Source organism: Rattus norvegicus, chromosome 19, assembly GCF_036323735.1.
Source record: "Rattus norvegicus strain BN/NHsdMcwi chromosome 19, GRCr8, whole genome shotgun sequence".
Classification (NCBI taxonomy): domain Eukaryota; kingdom Metazoa; phylum Chordata; class Mammalia; order Rodentia; family Muridae; genus Rattus; species Rattus norvegicus.
Window position 1 is genome coordinate 19,404,026 of NC_086037.1, and position 27,706 is coordinate 19,431,731.

General features: G+C 42.7%; 1 protein-coding gene across 1 annotated transcript; it reads right to left on the minus strand.

The window, feature by feature from the left end:
* Window positions 1–20,736: 20,736 nt before the first annotated feature.
* Window positions 20,737–26,534, minus strand: LOC134483208 (uncharacterized). The gene is made up of 4 exons (XM_063278479.1): window positions 26,267–26,534; window positions 25,073–25,232; window positions 22,524–22,667; window positions 20,737–21,890 (listed from the first exon to the last, which is right to left on the minus strand). Exons 1-4 carry the CDS (start codon window positions 26,391–26,393, stop codon window positions 21,698–21,700), a joined length of 624 nt encoding a protein of 207 aa, XP_063134549.1. The 5' UTR covers window positions 26,394–26,534; the 3' UTR covers window positions 20,737–21,697.
* Window positions 26,535–27,706: the final 1,172 nt, after the last annotated feature.

A 27,706-nucleotide genomic window follows, 5' to 3' on the forward strand; every position in this document is an offset into this window, starting at 1 on the left:
AGGGTCAGGGTCAGGGTCAGGGTCAGGCAGAGTCAGGCAGAAAAAATTCAAGTCCCTGCCAGCAGACTGATAGGCTATGGGCATGAAGAAGTGCTGTGGTAGAGAGTGCCCTTGTTCTCTCTGGTTCGGCAAGTAACCAAGGTGGGATGGGAAAAGTTGGGGAACTCACAGACCCTTGTCCTCCAGCCTCAACTGCCAGTGCTTGGCTAGCAAGAAGCCAAAGAGACTCCAGGGATCCCCTGATTTCCGGATATCATTTTCCTCACGGTGTCCAGGTTGAAGGCTGTGCTCAGCAATGCCACAAGGCCACTGGACAAGTAGAGCAAGCACAACTGGACTAAGAGCACCCTGGGCTCACACTGGGACCCAGGTCAAATGGCCACAGAGGGGCACCAGGCAGCCTGGCTCCAGCCCCTAGCCCATGTGCTCCCAGACCACAGCAGTTCTGCTAGTCCCTCCTGCCATGAGCGACACCACCTGGCAGGCTTGCACTCTCTGTCAGGAGCTTTCCCACAAACACAGCTAGCAGCCACTTAATGACCCTCTTTATTCTTGTTAACCATAATGGCTAGTTATGAAGTCTCATTGGGAAAGTGTATTGATAAGATGAAAGCCTTAGGAGAAAACTAGAAAGACATAAAAATAAGTAAGATGCTGGAGGATGATCCTGACCCACACTGAGCAGTGGGAACACCAGAGCCCTGTAGGGATGCCTGACAACCTAACACATTGAGCACGCACAGCTCAGTAAGTTCCCTGTGAACACACATCTCCTGAGATCTCTCTATTTAATTGTATGTGATCCTGTCCACCTAACACAGCACCTCATGTAGAATAACAAAAGCCACCTGCAGGAGCTGTGGTGATGACTCACAGGGTAGAGCATCGGCTGTTCTCTCAGAGGAACCACGTGGTCCCTAACAATAATATACAACGGGGAATGGGATTCCTTCCTTTGGACTATGAGGGAAATTCACCCAGGACAGGCCACAGACAGACTGTAGAAAAAAAGACCCATTGACATAAATGATAAAACTAAGTCTAATCTACATCAATAAAAACACAGCATACTTCTGGTCAAGGACAAGAGCATCTGTCAAAACCTGTTTCCCAGCATGACATTGAAGGTCATAATCTCTGGGGTAAATATCGATGCTGTATTGCAAGAAAAGCTGAAGCACATGGTTCTCCATTAGGATGACTTCTGTATTCAATTGTGAATGTTGTCAATTTTCTGCAGCAATTTTTCTGTATATTACTCAATATGTGGTGCATAGGGTCAATAATTGCTGGGGACAACATAGATGACAGGGACTCCCAGCAGCAGGCCAGGATGGAGACATCTCAGTAGCCCACAGCAGCTCTTTGTAAAGACTGGTTGTTCCCATTTCTCCTACCCTTAGCCCTGGACAATGGCTGTATAGATTTCATTTCTGTGTGGCTGCCTTTCAGATGACCTTGGTGTGCACAATTATTCTATTATATCTGACTTTCCTACTTCCTTCTCCTTCTGCTCTGGTGAATTCTGTGAAACTAGATGTTGCTTGATGTTATGATTCTTAAACAATTGGAAATTGAGACATAGGAGCACAGCACAGCACAGCCCCGATGGCCCAGGTGCATGCTATGTGTTCTTGTTTTGGAAACAATGTAATAACTGCACAATAGATTCCAGATTAATGCTTGACTTGCAAAGAAACTTTAAAGTAATTATCAGAAAATGAATTAGAGCCAGCATTAGGACCCTAAGAAAGGAAAAAGTTATTGCATTAGGAATTAAGTTTTATATAACATTTGAGAGTGGTTCCTGGATAAGAAAGTATAGAATATATAAAATTATATACTAGTCAGAATACGGGGACTCATACAAGAGTCTTTGTGTGCAAGGAAGAGAAAGCTAGCGGAACCACTGAGTTAAGGGTTAACTTGATACTTTCTGGTCACTGCCTGGCATCTTTGCTTATGTCATTTATCATTAGAGCTTCCCAGGAAAATGCAAGTAGCTGACCTCAGAGCTTTGAGCTCTGAAGTATAATAAGTTAAAAGTTAAAGTTTAAATAATAATAAGTTTACAATTATTATTATTTTGGCCACAGGCCTGGGAATAGGGGAAGCTTGAAACTTTGGCCAACAATTGTAATTCTTATTTCTTTGTGGGATGTGGTTATTCTTTTGAATTTGATTTGGCAATGATTATACAATGTCTTTTTTCTACCTACTTTTGGATTATTAATAAAAGACTGAAGCAAGAGAAAGGCTGGAGAGGATGAGAAGAGAGAATGTGAGGAGTGTATGAAGATTGTGTGTGTGAGTGAAAGGAGAGTGCATGTGGTGTGTGTGAAATATGTGTGAGGTGTGTATGAAGAGTGTGTGTGAGAATGAAAGGGTAATAAAACAAAGGTGTACATGAGTGTGGGAGTTCGAGAAAAGAAAACCACAATAGAAAAAGCAGAGTGCACAAGAGAATGCAGTCTGTGAAGCCCCAAGCTGAGAGAGAGAGAGAAAGAGAGAGAGAGAGAGAGAGAGAGAGAGAGAGAGAGAGAGTTCAAGCCTTGAAATTGCCTGTCAGTTTGTACCCACAGAGTAGTCTGTATATTTATTAAGCACCTTCCAGATATCCCTGCCTTCAGTTGAGAACCCGGATCCTGTGTCAAGGCTAGACCCCGGCAGTAAGTTGCACCCAACTCGTGGGACTCAGAATTGGAAGAATTGTGTAAGCCCCAAACCCCTTTCCTGATGTTTTCGATCTGGAAAGGACCATATGTGAGAGCCACGGTCCCCTCGGCCAAAGAGGAGTGCTGAGAAAGAATAGGTATGAAGTGATAGTGTGATAGTTTTATAGTTTTATTATGGGCAAACTGAATCCAGTGAGGGATCTATGTATGAAAAGATTCTTCATAAGGTATTGCTTAAAAAGAGAATTCACTTTGAAAAACAGTAGCTCTCTGATTGTCTTCTCTTCATTTGTTCTGTGAGCTTTTGGTTACCTGATAAAGGGACCTTGGATGAGGCAGCATGGGAAAGCATAGGAAAGGATATAAAAACCTGGATTCTGGAACATAAGGATGAGGAAGACGAAGGACAGGTTCCAGAGAAAGCGCTTATGTTCTGGTTTGTGGTGAAACAGGCACTTTCCCAGGCTGAGATAACAGACCTGCCCAGCTCATCAGCAGGGTCTGTTTGTAGTACAAACAGTACTGTGAAGGAAGGAGTGCCTCTACTGTCCAAACAAACCGATAAGAAACAAACTGCTAAGTCATCAAAACCACCGCCTTCACAGTGTATTGTAGATATAGTAGAGACTTCCTCAGACCCTGAGGAGGACGAGGAGGGAGAGCATTTAGATCCTGGAGATGAATCTGAGAGAGGATGAGGCAGCTAAATATCGTAATCCTGACTGGGCCCTCTTACGCCTAAGAAAAGGAGTAAGAAAAGAAGCCCCCCTCAGTCCCGTATTCTGCAAGCAGTGTAGAAGGCCAGGGAACAAGGAGAACATTTGATGCTATTTCTAACAGTAAGCATGGAGATCCAGAAATGGGAACTCATCTCCTTTAAACTTGTTAAGGAATGAAAAGAAAATACTTCTAAATATGGCCCTACTTCACCTTATGTCCTCTCCCTTGTGGAAAATCTGGTAGGCATTTATTTGGCTCACTCCTGCAGACTGATTTATCCTGGCCAGGTCCTGTCTCACAGAGGGACAATTTCTCTTATTTAAAGCTAATTATGAGGATGAGGTTAGACTTCTTTTAGGTGGAAAAGTATCTCTGGGGTAATTGACTTAACTGGGGATAAGACAGTCTGGGCCACTGATCAAAGTGTCTAGGTGGATCTGTGGTCCCTTTGTCAAGAAAAGATCCAGGCAGCTACTCACCTTGTACAAGAACAACTGGATAACGGTCATATTTAACCCTCCACCAGGCCTTGGAATACACCTATCTTTGTGATTAAGAAAAAATCTGGCAAATGGAGATTGTTACAAGATGTAAGGAAGGGGAATGCAGCCATGGAGGCTAAGGGGCTCTGCAACCAGGACTGCCCTCTCCCACAGAGATTCCCGAAGGATGCTCTGCGTGTGTTATAGATTGCAAGATGTTTCTTTACTATCCCTTTGCATCCAGATGACAGGAAGCCTTTGCCTTTAGTTTACCCTCAACAAATTTACAAAGGCCTTACCAGAGGTTTCAATGGAAAGTGCTCCCACAGGGAATGAAAAATAGTCCCACTTTGTGTCAAACATTTGTGGATATGGCTTTGTCTCCCACTCGTCAACAGTTTCCTGAGTTGTTGATTTTTCATTCTATGGATGATATTTTGATTGCTCATTCTTCCCTGACTTTGCTGAATCAAGCTTTGGATAACCTTATACAAAGTGTGCGTAAGTATGGGTTAATAGTGGCTCCTGAAAATTTTCAAAAGGATCCCCCATACAATTATTTGGGGAGAATTCTTTATTCTGATCCTATTTCACATGCAGTCTTAAGATTTAGGATGGATAAGTTGAAAACCTTAAATGATTTCCAAAAACTGCTAGGAGAAATCAACTGGATTAGACCTTACGTAAAAATTTCCATTGGCCAATTAAAGCCACTTTTTGATATTTTAAAGAGAGATCATTGTCCCAAATCTCTCTGAGTGTTAACTCAAGAGGGACAAAAGGCTCTGCAGGTGTTTGAGGAGGCCATCCAGGCACAACTCACTGTCAGAATTGATTTATATGAGGCCTGTGAATGTGTTATCCTGCATACTTCCCTAACACCCACGGGGGTTATCTGGCAAGAACAAGGACCTTTAGAATGGATCCATTTGCCTGCTCCCTCCCCACGTTTTGATTCCTTATTATGATTTAGTAGCTCAGCTCATTATGGAGGGTAGAGAAGGATTAGGGGATATTGGGTAAAGATTTTGAATTGATTAGAATACCCTGCACCAACACTCAGGTTGAGTGGTTGCTAAATTTTTCTGGTTCCTTTGCATTAGCTTTTGTCTCCTTTAAGGGGCAAGTGTTATATCATCTTCCAAAAAATCCTCTGTTACATTTTCTGAATTGACAACAAGTTATATTTCCTTCTGCCTTCTCTATGGAGCCTTTAGATCAAGGAAAAATATTCTTTACCAATGGTTCTTCAAATGGAAAAGCCATTCGTTATTGTTTCTGAAACTGACACCAGGACCTCCTTTACCTCAGCTCAAAAGACAGAGTTATATGCAGTTATTGACGTTTTTTCTCATTATTCCTCGATTCATTTTAACCTCTATCCTGACTCTCAAAATGTGTATAGACTCTTCCCTGTTATTGAGATAGCTGTGATCAACACAGACAAAACAACAATTAATACCTTATTACAAAAATTATAACAATTGGTGCGTCAACGCTTGATTCCTTGTTTTGTGGGACATACTCGGGCTCACAATAGTCTTCCTGGACCTTTAGTCACAGGAAACTCATATGCAAATTTATTGACTCAGGGTTCGCTTTTAGATGATGTTAGTAGAGCAATCGCCTCCCATGGTATTCACCACCAAAATGCTCAGGCACTGAGATATCAATTTTCTTTGACTAGAGAGGCAGCTCGTCAGATTGTAAAACATTGTTCTGCTTGTCCTACAAAACTTCCAGCTTCTCTGCCTGGAGTTAACCCTCAAGGACTCAAGCCTGGAATCCTACGGCAGATGGATGTAATTCATGTTTCATGTTTTGGAAATTTTTCCTTTGTTCAAGTTACGGTTGATACCTTTCTGGAGTTATTTTGGCCACAGCCAGGACGGGAGAAGCATTCAAGGATGTACAGCAGCATTTGTTTGCTTCTTTTGCATTTCTTGCCATCCTGCTGCATCTGAAAACTGATAATGGTCCTGCTTATCAATCTAAAGCCTTTGCAAACTTTTGTATTAAATTTGTTATCAGACACACTACAGGCATTCCATATGATCCTCAAGGGCAGGCAATTATTGAGAGATCTAACCAAATATTAAAGACACAAATGGCTAAGGTACAGGGAGGAGAATTAAAATATGTCTCCCCCACTCACTTATTATCATGCTCTTTTTGTAAGTAATTATTTGAATAACCAGATGTACATCTCTCCTGAGAGACACAGCCAGAATACAGCAAATACACAGGCGAATACCAGCAGCAAACCACTGACCTGAGAATGGGACCCCGTTTGAAGGAATCAGAGAAAGGACTGAAAGAGCTTGAAGGGGCTTGAGACCCCATATGAACAACAGTGTCAACCAACCAGAGCTTCCAGGGACTAAGCCACTACCCAAAGACTATACATGGACTGACCCTGGGCTCCAACCGCATAGGTAGCAATGAATAGCCTAGTAAGAGCACCAGTGGGAGGGAAGCCCTTGGTCCTGTCAAGGTTGGAGCGCCAGTGAACTGGATTCCTCGGGGGAGGGCGGTAATGGGGGGAGGATGGGGAGGGGAACACCCATATAGAAGGGTAGGGGCAGGGGTTAGGGGAATGTTGGCCTGGAAATGAGAATGGGAATAACCTTTGAAATGTAAATGAGAAATACCCAATTTAATTTAGATGGAAGAAAAAGAAGAAAAGGGAAAAAAAGATTCTCAAGGTAGATCTGCAACAGCGCCATTGCGATCCTAGGGAACATCACCATCCGTTAGATTTGCAGAAAGCTGTTTCATCTATGTGGAAGGGACCAGATGTTCTTCTCTCCTCCGCAAGGGGGCATGCATGTGTCTTTCCACAGGATGCCGAGTCACCAGTCTGGATTCCGGGACCGCCTCATCAGATCATACAATCCCAGGGCAGAAAAGCAGAAAGTCTCCCCTCAACAACCGACAGCGAAAGATGAGAGCGGAGCGTGCCTCACTCCTGATGACGCCAGACAGCTCTGAGCAGCGCCTCACTTCTGCTTTCACCAGGCTTCAGCTGCATGGTCGCTCATCTACCACGCTGTTGCCAACTTGGGATCAGCTTCAAGAATTGGTCTCTGCTGCAAGAGATAGCGTGCTTCCTCTCCGCCTCCCAGTTACTCCCTCCAATCTTCTCCTGCTATGCTTTCACTTCTCTTCACCCAGGTAATTATTTTTCTCTATGCTGCTGCCCAAGACTCCTACTGGGCTTATTTACCTGATCCTCCCTTGTTTCATGTGGCCCCTTGGGAATTTGGCCTTGTCAAGGTGAGGAGAAAGTAGTTCTTATTTCAAAGAACGAACTTTGACTTGCTACAACTATTCTGGAATCGCTGACTCCCTTCCCACATGCTTTACTGTTAAAAATGACATTAAAGGGTGTTTCTCTTTAGAGGAGAGAGAGTTAATTTCAGAGTCTCCAACTCCTCGAAAATATGCTTGTAGTGACGATTCCACCAGTCAGCGAGACATTCAGTTTCTAAAATTATTTTTACCTTTTAAAGGAGGCTTTCATTATTCTCCTCCATCTTCTTCAGGTCCTTTGCCTTCCCTTTTGTTTGCTTGTTAGAATGGCGAGGAGCTGATCTCTGTTTGGGAGAATATTGCTATTAATGGCTACCCTAAATGGTGGTCTTGCGGTTTTCTCTCCAAAGCTGCGTACTTTACTCCCTTTAGCCCTACAGCTCAAACTTTTAAACTTTTAGATTGGTCTGTTAGTAGTCCAGAACATGATTATCTATGCAATTGAAACAGTATAGGTTTACCAAAGGAGATGCTTCCTTACCGACCTCCCCTGCTAATGCCTGGTTCGCCCCTGGATGGGCTTCCCCTACCTTTCCCCCAATTTTTAATTCCCACTTGCTTCCTGTTCAGCCTGATCTATAGCGTCTTTTGGCTGCTCCTCATAAAGTAACCCTTATTAGACCTCGTTCTGAGGTTAAGAGAGTTTCTGCTTCCGTTTTAGCCTGTGTGGCTGCTCCTTTCTCCTTTCTTTCCTCTGAAGAGCATGGCGGTTTTTCCCTTGTCAGGATGGTCATGGTGTTTATCATGTTACTTGCATAAATTGTCAATTATCTAATTGTCTTACTGTTACAAGGAAAAATGTTTTTGTCATAGTACGACAACCTCCTTATGTACTTTTGCCTGTCTATGTTAATGGGACATGGTTTTTTGATCCTGGCATAGAGGCCATTCATCATGCCTCCTCTGTACTTCGTAGAGGTAGGCGTTTTGTGGTTGCCTTAATTCTGGGTCTTACTGCTCTGATTGGTGCAATGTCTCCTTTTGCCTTATCTACTACTTCTTTGGTTAGAGAGGTCCACACTGCTCATCTAAGTTATCTAAGAATGTTAGTATTGCTTTATTGATTCAAGGAAAGATACATGGAGGGTTTGAAGACAGGGCGAATGCTCTAGAAGAGGCAGTTCTTTATATGGGACAAGAAATTCAAAATATTAAGGTTAGATTATTAGTACAGTCATTCTTTGTTTAGAAGGAGTGTGTTACTCCCCTGCCTTATAATGAGCCAGTCCCGCATGCCCATAGCTTATACAATGTCTGCTGGAGTGCGGAACACCCTGCCCTGCCCTGCCCCGCCCTGCCCTGCCCTGCCCAAAGAGCAAGGGTTAGCCCTGCTCCTGCCAGTCCCGCGAGCCCATAGCTTATACACTGTCTGCTGGAGTGCGGCTTTGCTCTGCCCTGCCCTGCCGTGGTTTGCATTGCCCTGTGGGCTCTCACTTCTTTGGCCAAAGACTTTTGAGATCTGGGCTCACCAAGCCCTGCACTAGGCAACACCTAGAAGCCAGAGCCAAATGAACAGATGCCAGGCTTGGCCCTGGGGACTGGTGTCTCCCCCTCCCCTGAAGTGTTTTCCCCAGTTCACCACTCCAGGTTTACTTTGCAGGGACCCCAGTAGGTGGCAGGCTTTGCTGATCCTCACCTGTGAGCCTGGGATAGTGGTGGGATGTAGAGTTGCTGGAAGACTTTCAGGGAGATGCAGGCCTTTCATAAACTCCTCAACCATCCTGTGCCCTCGCTGGTTCGCTCGCCCCGTGGAAGTTGGGAAGCCACTTTTCCCTGTCCTGTGTGACTTTCCCTGCATAGTGAGCTCTCCTGCAGGAGATACTTTCACATGCTTCTTTAAAAGCACCTGTTCCTCAGATCTAGATCAGCTGTGAAAACAGGCTTCTTCAAGTCAGGGTGAGAGCTACCCCTCCCAGCTCAGAGCTGCAACACCATAGGAGCCTCCAGCCCCAGTGCTGGATGGGTCCCATGGAGGAGTTAGAGCAAAGTGCCCCTTCTGCGAAGTGACTCAGAACAGAAGGTTCAGAAGTGACAGTCAACCCCCAAGTGCTTCTTCCAGGAGAAAGCAACCAGCTCTCCCTTTTAAACAGTTGTTGCCTCACATATGACCCAGCTGTATGACTGGAGAAGATTTCCTGGAGTTTAGTTGCCCAGAGTGTAAGCATTTCATGATTCTAAGACAGCCTCAAATTAAAACCGAAGACTCTTATTTTAAAACTTTTAAAAAATGAATCAAGTATAAAATACCAACATGAAATAATCATAATCAGAATTGAGCTAATTCCTGTGAAGTCATTTAGTTTTTCATTTTCTGCTTCTATTTTCAAGGCATCTAGAGTAGCACTATCTGAGATCCTAAGGCCTTCTATTATGGTGCTACCCATTCATTCCTCTCTCCTTGAGGACTTCTCAGGTGACTTAAGAAAACCTGATTTCTTTTCAGATTGTCCCCAGCTGGTGTGATCTCTCTGTCGATGGCCCTTGCCAAAAGCTGCAAAGGCAATGCATTGTTTTACAACACAAAATTCCAGACATTAATTTACCAATAAAGTCTCAGGAGTCAGATGCTGTATTTAAGTAAAGCTCCCAACTGTCCTTCCTAATTCACTGTTCCCCCAGAAGAAGAGCATTGTAGCTCTCTCTGCACACTTTCTTAAAAATCCTACAACTGAAAGACTTTCCATTGCCCTACTTATCTTCATTTCCTATCAAGTTGTGCCTTGAGTTGCTCTAGACCTAAGTGCCCTTTAGCTTTGCAGTAAAGGTGTGAGGTAGGTGAGCTGAACAGTAATAAAGTCCATGTTCACAGTAAACAAAGAGCTCTTGCATTAAATGTCTGTGCCCTGGCGATGCTATACCACACAATAGTTTTTCATTAAATAATACATTCATGAAGATCACAGTGTGATCAAAAATTTTGCTAGTTAGAAGAAATCAGAGAAGGTCTAAAAACATAAGGTTATTGCCTGGAGCACAATTCTCCCCCTTTTCCTACTGTCAGATATACACTGTATTTAAAGAAGCAATGATAGTGAAGTACATTGATGCCCTGTCTAAACTCAGAAAAGGTGGACCCTCCATGACTCCTGATGGGGTTTTTATATCAATGTAACATAACAAATGCACTGTAAAAGTAAAGACCAGAAGTTCACAGTATAATAGCATTTGCCTTACCATATCCTCCCAGTGGGGATGGAGAATCTAATGTTCTGAAATCTTGACTTTAAGGAATTGTGATATTCGTGGAAATTCAATTCCTTTTCAGATGCTCCAGTTGTTGTGGCCCATTGCTAGAATGGTCAGCGTAAGCCTCCAGCCCCCCTGACAGGAAGCTCAATATATACTGCTCAGAACTTACTCCACATTCCCCAGAAGTGCTGTCTTTGTCCATCATTACTTTCAGACGAAAGGCCAGACTCCTTCACTCTAGTCTCTCCACAATCGACGTTCCCCCTCCCAAAACGCTTGCTAAGACGGGAAAACATGTCTTAGGGTGTAACCACCAGACTCAGACTGAGAGAAACTAGGGCCCTGGTTGTCACTACAACACTGGTGACATCACAGAGGATGCCAGAACTCTCTAGGAGACAATAGAATGTCCAAGAAGGGACAGCTGATGTCATGGGGAGCAGACTTTGCCTCCTGCTAATGTTCTCCCTGTACTGAGCATAAGCAGAGGTGCCCTTTCCAGGAGTCTTTCCCAGGGCACAGCCACTGAGCATCTCCTGCTTCCAAAGCCAAATTTTCCTCAAGGCTTGATTATAAAAAACCTTAGTAATTCCTATGCACCTAAATGAATGTTTCCTTCCATATCTTACACAAAAATGTCTCATCATAACTCAAATTGTCCTCATTCACCAATGTTAGCCATTAAAACTTCCTGAGATTTCATACCAGCTTGAATATGCAGTCAAAAGTTCTCTTGTCTCATTATGTTCTGGTGCTTTAAATCACATCAAGAAATAGTCTGCATGGTAGGTTACAACATGGGTGTGTGTTAGGGGAACACTCATGAAGTCATGTGCTTAACAATCCACAATTGCCAGAATATTCCTTAGGAGAAAGAGTTGAAATCTTTATGGTGCTAGGAAAAGTGTGGAGACCAGTTGGCAGAGGAAAGTGCAATATTGGAGCCACCAGTGAAGGGAACCTCATGCTAATCAGAACTGACTGCCATATAACACTTCCTACAATCTTCATATGAGAAGCTTGAGATTTTTGACTGACTTTTTCTTTTTCTTTCTTATGTTTTGCTATATAAGTTGAGAGAAAGAGATAGGGCTCATGCTGCTTGTGGGGTTCTTGTCTCTGCACCAATGTCGCCAAAGGAGCACTGCTCACAGGCCTGAGTAAGATATACCATGAGCTTCTATCAGAAAAATAAAATAGTCAAGAGATATAGGGGGTGCACATAAACGTCTAAAATGAGGCTATAAACATGATTAAGTGGATAGAGCAAGGTCCCAGCACCTGTACACTGGGAAATGGCCACCCCACCAAACACAAAAGCATCTATCATAGTAAAAAATGAATACTTTATAGAATGCACACACTAACACTGATTGATCTCCTCCTTAGTTCAAATTTTGGGGGCAAATTCATGGCCCTAACTATCTTTCTCTCAACTTATATAGCAAAAAATAATTAAGAAAGAGAAAAGAAAAAGTCAAAACAAAAAGCTCAAGCTTCTCATATGAGGATTGCAGGAAGTGTTATATGGGAGTCAGTTTTGATTAGACCATTTTAGATAGAACAGTGCATAGTGACCCTTAATGTGCTGGGCCCTATATAAAGATTTTTGCAATACTGGAATTTTACCAAACCTCATCCAGAACATACAGAAGAGGCAAGGATGTGATCACCATGTCCTTGCTCTCTATCAGGGTATTTTTCTGCGTCCTTGATTGTCAAGCATATAACAGCAACAATCTGAAATAGCTGGTAGACACTGAGAATCGTGGCTGAAACTATAGTTGTGGGTTACACACCTCAACTGTCAAAGGCCAATGCTGTACTCACAGTCCTTGGAGGACACTCTTGTAAGCCTATGTATTGAAAAGTGGAAAGAGGTTTATCTGAGCTTAAAGTGCATCTGGCCAGCTAGGTAGAGGGCAACTTGTGATACTTGAGACCCGTCTAAAACCAGCACAGAAACCCACACTTCTTTCCAAGCATCATCTACGAATTCTCGATTATTTACCATTCTCTCCCTACCAGTTTTTCAGTTTTGAATGGTAGAAAAAAACTGGAACTGATCTTTCTATTCTAAGGACATTGATCTCTATTTCCTTAGGTCCACATTAAGAGTGCATACAAATGGATATCACCATCTGAACATCTTAGTATTATCTACTCTGTATACGTAGCATAATACTGTGCCTATGACAGTCTCAAGATTCCTTGAGTGTTGTTGCCCCATCAAGAAGTGTGAAGAACTGAGGCCAATCCTCAGGGATCCTTTCGAGGGATTAGAAGAAAGCCATCAGAGATACTCCACTTCTTTGTCCTTAGATTAAATCAAGTTGACACAATGTGAACCTGGTGGGCTATTTAACCATGCATCTTTCTCCCAATCCCTCTTTTCTGAGTTCAGTCCATGGCAGAATTCGTTCCCCACCATCCTAGATATTTCTTGGTATATTTCCACTAGAGCCAGGTTTCTTTCTTTTCTTTTTTAATTGGAATTAGTTGTAGTCAATCAACTGCTGCCGCATGTAAGAAATGATTAGTATCTATTGTAACTTACCACACTGTATTTGTGTATACAAGTACGTTATTGGCAATCCAGCATTATTGAGGAATTGGAAACCAGCGCTTTGGCCTTGCCTTTCTGTGCCTAGTCCTGGCTCACAGGCAGCAGGGGGCAGACCTTGAGTTCCTCTTCAGGGACAGAGTGATGTTGAAAGGGCTCTGAGCAGGCAGAGCAACACAGTTGAGGCAGCTCCTTTCAGTTATCAAACACATCATCTCCTTCCCATCTTAAGGGCTACTGCTGAGGTCTTGCCCCCATAGCTACCTTAACAGCAGCGAATTTGTTACACAGCAGCCACTCTTTCCTATTGTGCTGTAATATGCCTCCACATCATGGATGCCAAGAAACAAACTAACAAAAGAAAAACAAAAAAAACCTGACACTGAACTGTGTGGTGCTGGTCACATACCCTGTTTTGTTCTCTATGTTATGAGGTTTGTTATTATTAACAAATTCCCCAACTATAAGCTTCACATAGGACCCATGAGATTCAAGGAAAATAGGAACAATTATGAGGAAAATGGCCTGAGTCAGGGACATAGACAGCAGCATCCAGCACTTGGGCGTGAGCCCACGTGGGTCTTGCAATGAGCTGGCCCTCAATGTCCAGGACACAGTTGTGAGCTGTTGTTCTGGTTGAACTGTATTGGTGTGTGCATTCAATGAACTACACCTATTTAAATGAATTCAGTGTTGGTGTGGTTTGAATCCAGACCCCTTGACACCAAAGCTTCCCTTTGGCAGCATTTAGGAGAAGAAGCTAAGGTCAGGAGAGGTGACATCTTGCCATAAGTTATGTGACAAGAGGGATGGTGAAATGATCCCTTGTGATAAGAATCAAGGTTTCCTCTGTGGCACTTAGGTCTATACTGGCCCTGTGCAACAGCTTCAAGAACCCATTTCTGATTTCCCTTGGGATTCCCTTGATGATGCACTCAGTCAGGATTGGAAACAACCAAAATGGTAGTCAAAGTGCTTCATTTAAAAAATGTAGGGAACACTGCAAACTCATGTTTCAGGATATTTGATTACATTGTAAGCCCCAAGATTTGTTATTTACTTAAAAAAATGTACGTCTGGTGGTGTAGGTCAGCACTAACACAGACATTTACCTCTAGAGCTTGGTGGTTTTTATTGATAGAGAAATTGCATAGAATCGCCATAAGGACCTGTGTCTTAGGTCTGTTTCCCTAGTATATCCTCTATATCTATCATGATGGTGATCATGTTTCTGGCTAAATGTATGTGTGTTTACTGGGGAAATGAGTTTAGTGACGTGCAAATATTATTTAAACCTATGTATTAAATGTTGTCATTTTGTTAATTTTTGTGGTTTTTATTGGATTCTTTTGATTGACTGTCGTAGTTTTATTAAATCATTTCCTGTTTTCTCTAATAGTTTATGCTTCCCGTCAAGCTAAAGTATTCCTTTTAGGATCCTCTACAGAGCTGTCTTACTGGTTATACATATTGTGTTAAATTTATTTTTAGTGTGCATTAGTCAGCACAGTAGCTGGGCAGCTGCCTGCCCTCCATGGTATCAGATCTACTTTCCAAACACTAACGCTCAACTCTTACTGACTGTGTAGCATCTTGGCTGCTCTTTGTTCCCCTTGGACAGCCCTCAGGACCAGGCTCTCCTCTCCCTTAACCATGGCTTCTGTCCTCTTCCTCTCTCCTCTCCATCACACACGTTCTTCCTTTATTCTCTGGCAGCTTCTTCCTCCTTCTTCCCTCCTCAAGATTCTCTCTAGCAAAGCCCTCAAGGCTCACCTCCCCCATCTCTCTGCTCTGCGGCTGTTGGCTGTTGGCTTCTTTATAATCACAGTTAACTGGCAGCAGGGTCAGCGTTTGTGGGTTAACCAGTCTTGAGTTCTACAAATTAGCATTAAATAAAAGCAGAATTAGACTAATACACTACAGGGATTTCTTTAGTTTTGTTTTGGTGTAAGTTTTCTTTTATCTTTTCACTTTCTACTTTATTTTAGGCTATTTTTTTATTAATTGGTTATTTTATTTATTTATATTTCAAATGTTTTCCTGCTTTCCAGACTGCCCTCATCAAATCTTAAATCCCATTTCTGCTCAGCTTTGCCCATATCACAGTGCTCCCCCACCCACACATATCCATTCCCACCTCACAACTCCAGGATCTCCTTTTGGTGGGGCAACAGGCCTCTGTGTAGTCAATGGCCTCTCCCCACATGGATGCCTCTTAAGTCACTCCTCTTCTACACAGTTACCTAGAACCATAGACCCATCCTTGTATACACTTTTGCTGGCAGTTTTGTCCCTAGGAACTGGGGGATTGGTGACAGAGGGTCTGGTTAGATATTAAAGACCAATGGTTGCTGCTGTGTCTTCTTTTTCTGGTTGTAGGTGAAATTATGTTTGGGTGCTTCTCTTCTTATTTTTGAAATTATTGTGAGGTGATTAATTTCTTGTTTTTTCTTGGGTATAGTTTAGCTCATTGTCTTGGAGTTTTCCTCCTATTATCCTCGGTTATGCTTCTGAGTTTAAATTTGTATTTGTCATAAAATATCTTGGTTTCTCCATTCATGGTGATTGCGAATTATGCTGCGTATAAGAACCTGGGTCTGCATTACATCTGTCCAGGATTTTTTGGCTCTTTCAGTCTCCGTTGAGCAGTCTGGTGTAATTCAGATAGGTCTGAATTCATTTCTTACTAGATATTTATACCTTACCCTGTATAATATTCTTTCTTTTATCTGTGTATTTAGTGTTTTAATTATTATGTGAATGGTGAAATTTTTCTGGTTAAATTAATTTGCGTTCTGTAGGCTTCCTGTACCTTTATGGCCTTTAATTTCTTTACCTTATGGAAGTTTTCTGCTATGATATGTTGAAGATGTTTACTGGACCTATGAACTGGAAATCTCAATTCTCTTCTATATCTCTTATCCTTGTGTTTGGACTTTTAATTGTGTCCTGAAATCCACGGATGTTTGGATTCTATAAACCATACATGTTTATCTGAGATGAGCTTAATTTTGTGCTTTGTTGGTGACCTCCTTTACCCCAACTCTTCCATTTAGTAGCATGTTGGATAATGAGACATGGTCAGCAATGGTGACTTCTTGCCATAAATTATATGAAAATAGGGAGGTGACTTTATGTGCGTCAAGTATCAGTAGTCTTCTGGGTAGTTTTGGTCCCCGGTTGGCTGTATGCAACAGTTTCAAAAGCCCAGGATTGATGTTCTTTGGGATTCCCATGGTGATGCACACAGACATGACAGAAAAAGGCCAGAATACACAGGATAGTACTTGACTTATGTAATAGAGAGAACATTACTAAGTTATGTTACAAAATATTTGATCACACTCTGATCTTCATGAATGTATTATTTCATGAAAAACTATGTGTGGTATAGCATCGCCAGGGCACAGACATTTAATGCAAGAGCTCTTTGTTTACTGTGAACATGGACTTTATTACTGTTCAGCTCACCTACCTCACACCTTTACTGCAAAGCTAAAGGGCACTTAGGTCTAGAGCAGATCAAGGCACAACTTGATAGGAAATGAAGATGACTAGGGCAATGGAAAGTCTTTCAGTGGTAGGATTTTTAAGAAAGCGTGCAGAGGGAGCTACAATGCTCTTCTTCTGGGGGAACAGTGAATTAGGAAGGACGGTTGGGAGCTTTACTTGAATTCAGCATCTGACTCCTGAGACTTCATTGGTAAAATTGATGTCTGGAAATTTGTGTTGTAAAACAACACATTGGCTCTGCAGCTTTTGGCAAGGCCCATGAACTGAGAGATCACACCAGCTCGGAACAATCTGAAAGGAAATCAGGTTTTCTTAAGTCACCTGAGAAGTCCTCAAGGAGAGAGGAATGAATGGGTAGCACCATAAGAGAAGGCTTTAGGATTTCGTATAGTGCTACTCTATATGCCTTGAAAATAGAAGCAGAAAATGAAAAACTAAATGACTTCACAGGAATTAGCTCAATTCTGAGTATGATTATTTCATATTGGTAATTTATACTGGATTCATTTTTTAAAAATTTAACATAAGAGCCTTCTGTTTTAATACTAGGCTGTCTTAGCATCACAAAATCCTTACAAACCCTGCCTGGCGCCCGGCATCTAACACTACTGGGCTAGATATTCTACTTTTACCTTCGTCACCATCAACAGCTTCCATTTAACCAGTGTCCATGCCAGGCAGACACTGAGCAGGTTGTATGTTCTGTTAATCTCCACTACAACCCAATTCAGCAGAAACACCTCCAATTTACACCTGAAGAAACCACAGCTCAAAGCAAATGAGTATCAGGGTCCCCTCAGTCTCACTGGCTGTCACTTAGACCCACATCCTTCTCTGTACAGGGAAGCCATGGGCCTGATGTGAGCTGTGCAAGCTGACTCCCCTGAGATGATCAATGCTATTCTTGACCCTGGAAGAATTTAAGACAAGGTGACCCACAGACTCCTGGGGTAGATTCTGCCTCTGGGTTCTAGGGTGTGACATGGTATTCCTTGCCATGGGTCTCTACTCACATGAGGAGTCTGCTCCCATGTGTCAACTTCTATGGCAGTGGTTCAAATCCCTCCTAATGATGTAACCCTTTAATGCAGCTCTTCATGCTGTGGTGACTCCCATCACAAAATTATTCCATTGCTACTTCATAACTAATATTGCTACTCTTATAAGTTATAATGTGCAAGGTATCTTATATACAATCTTTTTGAGTGGTTGCTCCCCACAGGTTGAGAAACATTGCTTTATATACTTTTTTTTTGAGAAGCCTTCATCTGAGGAGGACCTGATGCAGGTGTGAGAGCAGAGACACCCTGAAGTAGTGACAAGTTAGCAGGCCCAAGGCTGCTTGCCTTAATGGCAACAGAGATTCCTGGCTGAAGGCACAATCTGAAATCACTGTCCCCAGGACATTTCTTTCTTTTTTTTCTAAGTTTATTTAATACTTAATAATAATTCTTTGGTTTCCGGGCAAACATCCCCCTCCCCCCTCCCCTTCCTTATGGGTGTTCCCCTCCCAACCCTCCCCCATTGCCGCCCTCCCCCCAACCTGTTTTCACAGCTGAGCTAGATCTGAGGAACAGGTGCTTTTAAAGAAGCATGTGACAGTATCTCCTGCAGGAGAGCTCACTATGCAGGGAAAGTCACACAGGACAGGGAAAAGTGGCTTCCCAACTTCCCCAGGGCACTCAAACCAGGGAGGATTGTTGAATTTATTCATTGTCTATTGTTATATCCCCCTTTTCATTTCTAATTTTGTCAGTTTTGGTATTGTCTCTCTGGTGTGCAGTTTGTTTCAGGAACAGGTTGTGTGTCTGGTGGATATTCTCAACAACAACAAAAAAAAAGAAATGAAAAAGGAAACAAAAAAAAAGCAAGCAAACAAACCAACAAAGAAACAAAAACCCTACAAACAGCTCGTGGTTCCCTTGACTCTTTGTATTTTTCTCCTTGTTTGTAATTGATTGATTTGATTTGAGCCTTGAATTAATTTCCTGCCATCAAATCCTACCACACACTCTATAAGATGAGGCTTTGCCTCACCTTGGTAAGAGCAACATGTAATAAATGAAGCTTATGCTGTTCTCTGTAGTGGGGATGACATCACAATCTCACTGCAAACCATGCACAGCGCGGTTTAGGCTGTATTAAAGTAGCCCACGATTTCAGTGCTCCCTGCGTGCCATGAGACAGTAGTAACATGAGTCTGCCTGCACCTGGACAGTTTTCACTAGGGACTACACACACACACACACACACACACACACACACACACACACACAAACACACACCGCCTTTACTGACATGGTGCACATTCTTTACACACCAAAAATAAAGTGAGCATATATGAAACACATCAATAATGGAATCAATGGAGGGAGTTGTGGGGAAGCTGGGGCTTAGAGTTACTTAAAGGCCCTATGCAGGCTCAACTTTTGTTGGAGGAGAAACTTCAAGTGCAATGTGGTTCTTTATTTTCTTTCTCTCTAAGGAACACAGGGTTAGGGTAGGACCTACAGATTTGAGCATGTCGGGTAAGTACAGGGACACTGAATTAAATCCTAGGGATGGAACACAATGAATCTTCTACAAGATTACAGAGCAGCCTGGATGAAGATTCTCAGGTGAAAATGTGGACATCTCAAGGCAGGCACTGGACAATGGCTGTCAGTCTTGACTGAAGACTGGAAATGGTTTGCTATCTCATAGGAAAAGAAGGCCCCTCTGTCTACACTGTACTCTAAGGACAGTTTATTAGGTTAGGCATGACATGAACTATTGTCTCATGTCACAGATGTCAGTACAAAGTATCCAAGGTGTTGTATGCCAAAGGTAGCATTAACAGAACAAAGCACACAGTGTCATGAAGACATAAATCATGAGTTTGTGTAGCAAGACCCAGGCCTCTTCCAGGTTCTTAGATAGTAACTGAGAACCTCAAATACGGTAGTGATGTGATAGTGTGGGGTGAATCTAGTTACAACTACTTTCTATCATGTCACAGAGGACACTTTTTGTGTCATGGTCAGCTTAAAATGAATGACTAGACCTAAGCATGAGAATAACCAAATACTACATTGCTTCTCTAGCTGCTGAGCTTTTAAAAGCCCTGGGGTGACAGCAAGCTTTTGTGGACATTCTGGATTATTCCTTCTGTACTTTAACTCTCTGAGTCACCTCCACTCTCAGTAAGTTAGTTCAATTCCATGAATTCGAAATCAGTCACTGGAAAAAATACATTCTCAATACGATCTCAGATTGGCCATGGAAAAAGGGTACCTTGAACTGTCCCACCTAGGTTCTGGGCTTGCACAGGCCTGCTCTCCAGAAGAAAGCTGTGTTCACAGCTGCAGGCTACATTCACTATGGATGCTCTTGAGGTTCCTCCCTAAATGGCTCAGATTAAAATAATTTTCTTGCTAACAATCAAAAAACTGATTATGCCAAGCTGGCCTAGAAGAAGCTAGCTTCTTTTCTGTATTTTATCAGTTGTGCACAATACATATGGTCATCATTGATAACAGTTGAAAGATCTGCTCTAATATGGAAACTAAGTGATGCTGGAGGATGATCCTGACCCACAATGAGCAGTGGGAACACCAGAGCCCTGTACGGATGCCTGGCAACCTAACACGTTGAGCAGGCACGGCTCAGTAAGTTCCCTGTGAACACACATCTCCTGAGATCTCTCTATTTAATTGGAGGTGATGCTGTCCACCTAATACAGGACCTCATGTGGAATAACAGAAGCCACCTGCAGGAGCTGTGGTGATGACTCACAGGATAGAGCATCTGCTGCTCTCTTAGAAGAACCACATGGACCCTAACAATTGGGTAAAGCATGTCAGTGATTATATCATAAAGTGTGTGCTGAGAAAAAGCCACATTATCCACACAAAAGACACTGTCACACTGAGTACCCCATGGTGACTCTGAATTCACTTATTAGCCCAGGCTCCATGGAACATGCAGAGATCCATCTCTAGCTGTCAGTTCTAAGCCCTCAGGAGGGGACAGAACCCTTGAATAAGAATGATGGTCTTAACAGTCAAGAGATAGAAATCAATATTTATTCATATTGAATACATTTTTACAACAAAACAGGATTAAAATGAATGAATAAAAATATTTAAAAATATTTGAAAGTAAAAATAGTAACAAGAACATATAAATATGAAACAACAAAAAGAAAACTTCAATTAAAATCATAACAAAAATATTTCTAAACAGCATATTCTTAACGAACATGTAGAAGCACAGATGTATTGCTGTTTCTCCTCTAGCACACATAATGAAAGGCGGTCCCCCAAGTTGTCTCTCAAGTGATGTTTTCTGAAGAAGAAAGTGAGTAAGACCTCAATCAGTCAGGCTGGCTTAGTGTTATATAAATTTAGGGTCTCTAAGAAATGACAAATTAACTCTGAGGAAGAATACTCATCCAAAAAATGTTGTTACCGTTCAGGATGTTTGTCATCAGGGACTCGTGAGAAAGCAACTTATTCTTCAGGAAGCTCTCTTACTGCTGTGTGTCCAATTCCAGCTCTCTTGCACTTTCTGAGACCTGGGAGAGGAAGGCAGTTTTTCAGACACTGATTTGGTGTTGAAAAGCAAGCCAGCTGTCAGAATGCTGCCTTCTACCACCTCAGTTCTATTGGACAGTCAACATGGACCTTTTAACTGATATCATTGTTGCTAACTCTGTGGGCAGGGAAAATCTCCAGAAACCCTCACAGTAATGTGGGCTGCCAATATGGGACCCAGACTTATACCAGTGCAAACCAAGAACAGGGCAATGGAAGGGACCTCATTGGGTTGCAGGAAGAAAGGAGATGTCCATATGTCACCAAGGTTAAAGCCAATGACAAGTACTAATTTGACATTTGCACTTGGTTCTTATCCCGGAAAGGTGCTTCCTACACAAGAAGTCACATGACCACTTGTCATTTCTCAAGAACCAAGAACATGTTCAAAACTCTACATAGCATCCAATCTATCACGTGCATGTGCAATAATGTGATATGTTATTGATCTGTCACCATTTCTATAATGCAGCTTCAAAAGTGGCAGCAAAATATACTTGCAAAATAATTCAGTTTCTGAAAAGTGGTTGACTTCCCAGAATACTTGTGCATAGGCAGAGAAATGAAAAATTCCATTACATGAGGTGGTTGGCAGGTTGTGTGTGTAAATTAGAAAGGTGGTAGGAGAGAGCAAAGATGTATCAAATTGGCAAATTTTATCAGATATTGTTAAGCTAACAGCTGCCCCTCCGTACCTGATGATGCTGGGTCTGGAGGTTGCTGGTCTTTATCTTTCTTGTTGAAGTCAACCAAATATTTCTGGTTCATTGCACACTCAAGATGTCCCTCCTTGCTCTCCTGCTTCAGTGGGAGCAACTTCTTCCTACATGTGTTCTCCATCAGGAGCTGGCTGAGCAGGTTTCTGGAAATACAGTCTGCATAGTAAGATCATGCTGCCCCTTTCTCCCATTCCTACTCCCAAGTCCCACTAACTCTACCAGGTCCCAGATACCCATGAAGACTTAATAAAATACATCTCGATACACATAATGCTGCTGCACAAACCACAAAGAGTTAATTCGGGGAAGAATAAATTGTTTGCTTGGCCTGAGTACCAATTAGTGTCCACATCTCTCAAAAAGAACATGGATCTATAACTATCCATGAAAGCCCAATGCATGGGGCCAACATCAATTAGTAGTTGGCAAACACCCGCAAAAGAGGTCAGTAGAACCAAGAGAAGGTCATGCTAACCCTGTGGTCCACGCACTGAGTGTTGTAAAACCTGGTATGACCCCAGAGGCCCAGGTCAGCCTAATAACGTTCTGCTGACGTCAATCAGTGCTGTTCTATCTAGAGCCTTCTGCAGATGCCTAGACAATCCTGGGATGAGTAACAGTCTTTTATGGAACTGAAAACTGAGTCCTGATGACCCTGGCACACTGATGTGTAAACAGCACAAGAGATAGAACCAGAGCTGAAGACCGTCCAATCCAGAACAAAGAAATCAGAAATAGCCATTCCACAGGTGACAGCCTTTCTGACCAGGACTTACCTAGAGAAGGTAATCTCCTTCTTCAGCTTACGGTTGTTCTCATGGATCTCAGTGTTCTCCATCTCTAAGTTGTGCAGAATTGACATGACCGCCTCCTCCATTCTCTCCAGGTCTTCATAATATGGATTTGGCCTGAAGTGTGGCCTGGCCCCAAATGATAGAATCCAATGAACATCAGCATTTAGGAAGATATGAACTCAGGGTGGGTCCTGTACTACACCAGTCCTGGAAGGACACCTTCTGAATTCTACATATTGGACCTTCTTCAGCTTCAGAAACATGTTTTTCTGCGTCCAGCACACCAGAATCTCGGCATCCAGATGGAGGGTTCCCTGGCTCCCTTTATTCAATCAAGAGGAAATCTGCAGTCCAGCCAGTTGAGCTATCAAGAGCCTAGGCCACACCTCTCCATGCTCCCCCACCCCCAATGCACCCAGAATCCTGTGATTTACTTTTTCCTGTCCTGATAACAGACCATATATCATCCCAAAATTATAATCTGCACAACGAATACAAATATACAGGCAAACGTGGCCACATAAGCAAAGAACTGTGCTGTTGACCTTGGGGCTCCCAGAACAAAGCATTCACATCACCATGAAAGTGTTACAGGTAAATACTTAGGCCAAGAGGATGTGTAGAAAGAGGAACACTCCTCCATTGTTGGTGGGATTGCAGACTGGTAAAACCATTCTGGAAATCAGTCTGGAGGTTCCTCAGAAAATTGGACATTGAACTGCCTGAGGATCCAGCCATACCTCTCTTGGGCATATACCCAAAAGATGCCTCAACATATAAAAGAGACACGTGCTCCACTATGTTCATCGCAGCCTTATTTATAATAGCCAGAAACTGGAAAGAACCCAGATGCCCTTCAACAGAGGAATGGATACAGAAAATGTGGTACATCTACACAATGTAATATTACTCAGCTATCAAAAACAACGAGTTTATGAAATTCGTAGGCAAATGGTTGGAACTGGAAAATATCATCCTGAGTGAGCTAACCCACTCACAGAAAGACATACATGGTATGCACTCATTGATAAGTGGCTATTAGCCCAAATGCTTGAATTACCCTAGATCCCTAGAACAAAGGAAACTCAAGACGGATGATCAAAATGTGAATGCTTCACTCCTTCTTTAAATGAGGAAAAAGAATACCCTTGGCAGGGAAGGGAGAGGCAAAGATTAAAACAGAGACTGAAGGAACACCCATTCAGAGCCTGCCCCACAGGTGCCCCATACATATACAGCCACCCAATTAGACAAGATGGATGAAGCAAATAAGTGCAGACCGACAGGAGCCGGATGTAGATCGCTCCTGAGAGACACAGCCAGAATACAGCAAATACAGAGGCGAATGCCAGCAGCAAACCACTGAACTGAGAATAGGTCCCCCGTTGAAGGAATCAGAGAAAGAACTGGAAGAGCTTGAAGGTGCTCGAGACCCCAAAAGTACAACAATGTCAAGCAACCAGAGCTTCCAGGGACTAAGCCACTACCTAAAGACTATACATGGACTGACCCTGGACTCTGTCCCCATAGGTAGCAATGAATATCCTAGTAAGAGCACCAGTGGAAGGGGAAGCCCTTGGTCCTGCTAAGACTGAACCCCCAGTGAACTAGACTATGCGGGGAGGGTGGCAATGGGGGGAGGTTTGGGAGGGGAACACCCATAAGGAAGGGGAGGGGGGAGGGTGATGTTTGTCCGGAAACCGGGAAAGGGAATAACACTTGAAATGTATATAAGAAATACTCAAGTTAATAAAAAAAAAAAAAAAGAAAAAAAAAAGAAAGAAAAAGAATATTTTTGAGTAGAATAAAAAAAAAAAATACTTAGGCCAAGACATAGACTCCTATATTCCGGGTGTGGAGGGAAATATAAACATATAACAGTTGTGCATATGCATTTGGATGTATGCACACACAGACTCACAGACTGAGACACACCCACAAAACAAAGAGAACTGTAAACAGAGTCAGAGAAAGAGAAAAGCAAATATGGAAACAGAGAGCACTGTGAGAACCAGGAGAAAATCAAGCACCATTGCTGTGTCCGAGGGGCTCCCACAGACACACAGACAATAACAAACAGGCCTGAGCCTGACAACTTCTAGTCAAGCATTGAGATGAACTGTTTGGGACCAGGCCCCTCAGGTTGCTGCCTGGATCTTCCAGCACTCAGTCCCTGCCTAGCAAGTACAGAGACTCACCATAAACTCACTGCAATTACAATCTTGCAAAGCCACCAGCTGTCAAGGGCTTTGCAAATGCACACTAGACACTCACTCTCCCTGACTTTATCCCCGAATTCTTCATTCAGACCACAAGTTCTGCTTTTCAATAAATGGAAGCAGATGAGTCCATTTTCCATCTCGCTCCTCAGGAAGGGTCAAGGTTCTGAATCTCCTCTATATGGGAGGTGAGGTTTAGCACAGGGTGGTTAGGGAGGCACAGCTTTCTAGAACCCAAAACCTTAATAGGATAAGATGAAGGTGACCTTGCAGACCCAGGAATGAAACAAGAGCATTTGGAGCGATTCATACATGTTCTTCATGGATCTCTCTGTCAGAAACCTCAGGCGATCTCTCAGGTCATTTCTCTCCTCGGTAATGAGCTGCAGCTCTTTAATCAGCCTCTCCTTTTCCTTCTTGGCCTGATTCTCGCTTAGTTCAGTGCCAGGGGATGATGTTTCTCTCCCAGTGTCTGTAGGTAGAAGAACACAAGTGAACCTGCATGGGGAGAATGCATAGAGTGTACATAGACCACAGTTAGGCCTAAACAGGAGAACAAGCCTGGAACCCAGTGTCACTGCTAGGCGATTGGTCTATCCTTAAGAGGCGTCCTCAGTGGATCTCAGTTCTCCCACTACTCTATAGAGACCAAGAGATGTAAGCAGCCAGGTGTTCCCTATGCCAGAAATCACGTGCTTACATGTACCATGGAGATGGCTTCTCCAGGATTATCATAAACTGAACAGGGTACAGCTTTATTTCAGGACCCTCACCCCTGTGGTTTCAGAACTCAGATGATAAATTCACCATCCACTAAACTTGACTGATTGGAGACACTCAGATGTCCTACCCTGATACTCTAGGCCAACAACTTTGGATTTAAAACACATTTCCAGGAAGGACATGTTCAATAGACTTATCAATTCCCCTATATGAAATAACAAATGCCCCAGAAGTTCCAATAGGTTACAGGCTGAATCTTGGTCCACATGTTCCAAACATTTTTGGTATTTTAGAAAAATGTTTGTAACACACAACCTCTAATATATAAAGCTAATGATGACCCTGCCAGTTAGAAGAAATCAGAGGTCGTCTAAGAACATAAGCTTATTGCCTGGAGCACAATTTTCTCCCTGTTACTATTGTCAGATATCCACTGTATTTAAAGAAGCAATGAGAGTGAAATACATTGCTGCCCTGTCTAAACTCAGAAAAGGTGGACCCTCCATGACTCCTGATCGTGTTATTATATCAATGTAACCTAACAAATTCACTGTAAAAGTAAAGGCCAGAAATTCACAGGATAATAGCATTGGCCTTACCATATACTCCCTGTGGGGTTGGGGAAACTAAAGTTCTGAAATCCTGACTTTCAGGAATTGTGATATTCATGAAAATTCAATTCCTTTTCAGATGCTCCAGTTGTTGTGGCCCATTGCTAGAAAGGTCAGCTTAAGCCTGCAGCCCCCCTGACAGGGAGCTCAAAATATATTGCCCAGAACTTACTAAACATTCCCCAGAAGTGCTGTCTTTCTCCATCATTACTTTGAGACGAAAGGCCAAACTCCTTCACTTTAGTCTCTCCACAATCGACGTTCCCCCTCCCAAAACGCTTGCGAAGACGGGAAAACATGTCTTAGCTTGTAACTGCCAGACTCAGACTGAGAGAAACTAGGGCACTGGTTGTCACTGATGTCTGGTGACATCACAGAGGATGCCAGAACTCTCTAGGAGACAATAGAATGTCCAAGAAGGGACAGCTGATGTCATGGGGAGCAGACTTTGCCTCCCTGCTAATGTTCTCCCTGTACTGAGCATAAGCTGAGGTGCCCTTTCCAGGAGACTTTCCTGGGGAGAGCCACTGAACATCTCCTGCTTCCAAAGCCAAATTTTCTTCAAGGCTTGATTATAAAAAAACCTTAGTAATTCCTATGCATCTAAATGAATGTTTCCTTCTATATCTTGCCCCAAAATGTCTCATCCTAACTCAAATTGTCCTCATTCACCAATGTTAGCCATTAAAACTTCCTGAGATTTCATACTAGCTTGAATATGCAGTCAAAAGTTCTCCTGTCTCATTATGTACAGGTGCTTTATATCACATCAAGAAATAGTCTGCATGGTAGGTTACAACATGGGTGTGTGTTAGGGGAACACTCATGAAGTCATGTGCTTAGCAATCGACAATTGCCAGAAAATTCCTTAGGAGAAAGAGTTGAAGTCTTTAAATGCTAGGAAAAGTGTGGAGACCAGTTGGCAGAGGAAAGTGCAATATTGGAGCCAGCAGTGAAGGGAACCTCATGCTGGTGGTGGGGTTCTCCTCTCTGTACCAATGTCGCCAAAGGAGCACTGCTCACAGGCCTGAGTAAGATATACCATGAGCTTCTATCAAAAAAATAAAATAGTCAAGAGATATAGGGGGTGCACAGAAAGGTCTAAAATGAGGCTATAAACATCATTAAGTGGATAGAGCAAGGTCCCAGCACCTGTACACTGGGAAATGGCCACCACACCAAACACAAAAGCATCTATCATAGTGAAAAATGAATACTTTACAGAATGCACACACTAACATTGATTGATAATATCCATAGTTCAAATTTTGGGGGCAAATTCATGGCCCTAACTATCTTTCTCTCAACTTATATAGCAAAAAATAAGAGAGACAGAGAAAAGAAAAAGTCAAAACAAAACCCCAAGTTTCTCATATGAGGACTGCAGGAAGTGTTATATGGTAGTCAGTTCTGATTAGACATTTTAGATAGAACAGTACACAGTGACCCTTGATGAGATGGGCCCTATATAAAGCTTTTTGCAATATTGGAATTTTAACAAACCTCATCCAGAACGTACAGAAGAGGTAAGGATGTGATCACCATGTCCTTGCTCTCTATCAGTTTTTTTTTCTGTGTCCCCGATTGTCAGGCATAGAACAGCAACAATCTG

Excerpts from the sequence above, each read along its gene's own strand:
- LOC134483208 (XM_063278479.1), bottom strand. The coding sequence starts at position 26,393 with ATGTTTTCCCGTCTTCGCAAGCGTTTTGGGAGGGGGAACGTCGATTGT. Across the intron at positions 25,233-26,266 it reads GCACTTCTGGGGAATGTTTA|ACACTGGGAGAGAAACATCA; the intron begins GTAAGTTCTGGG and ends TTCTACCTACAG. Across the intron at positions 21,891-22,523 it reads AAGGAGATTACCTTCTCTAG|AAACCTGCTCAGCCAGCTCC; the intron begins GTAAGTCCTGGT and ends CTGTATTTCCAG.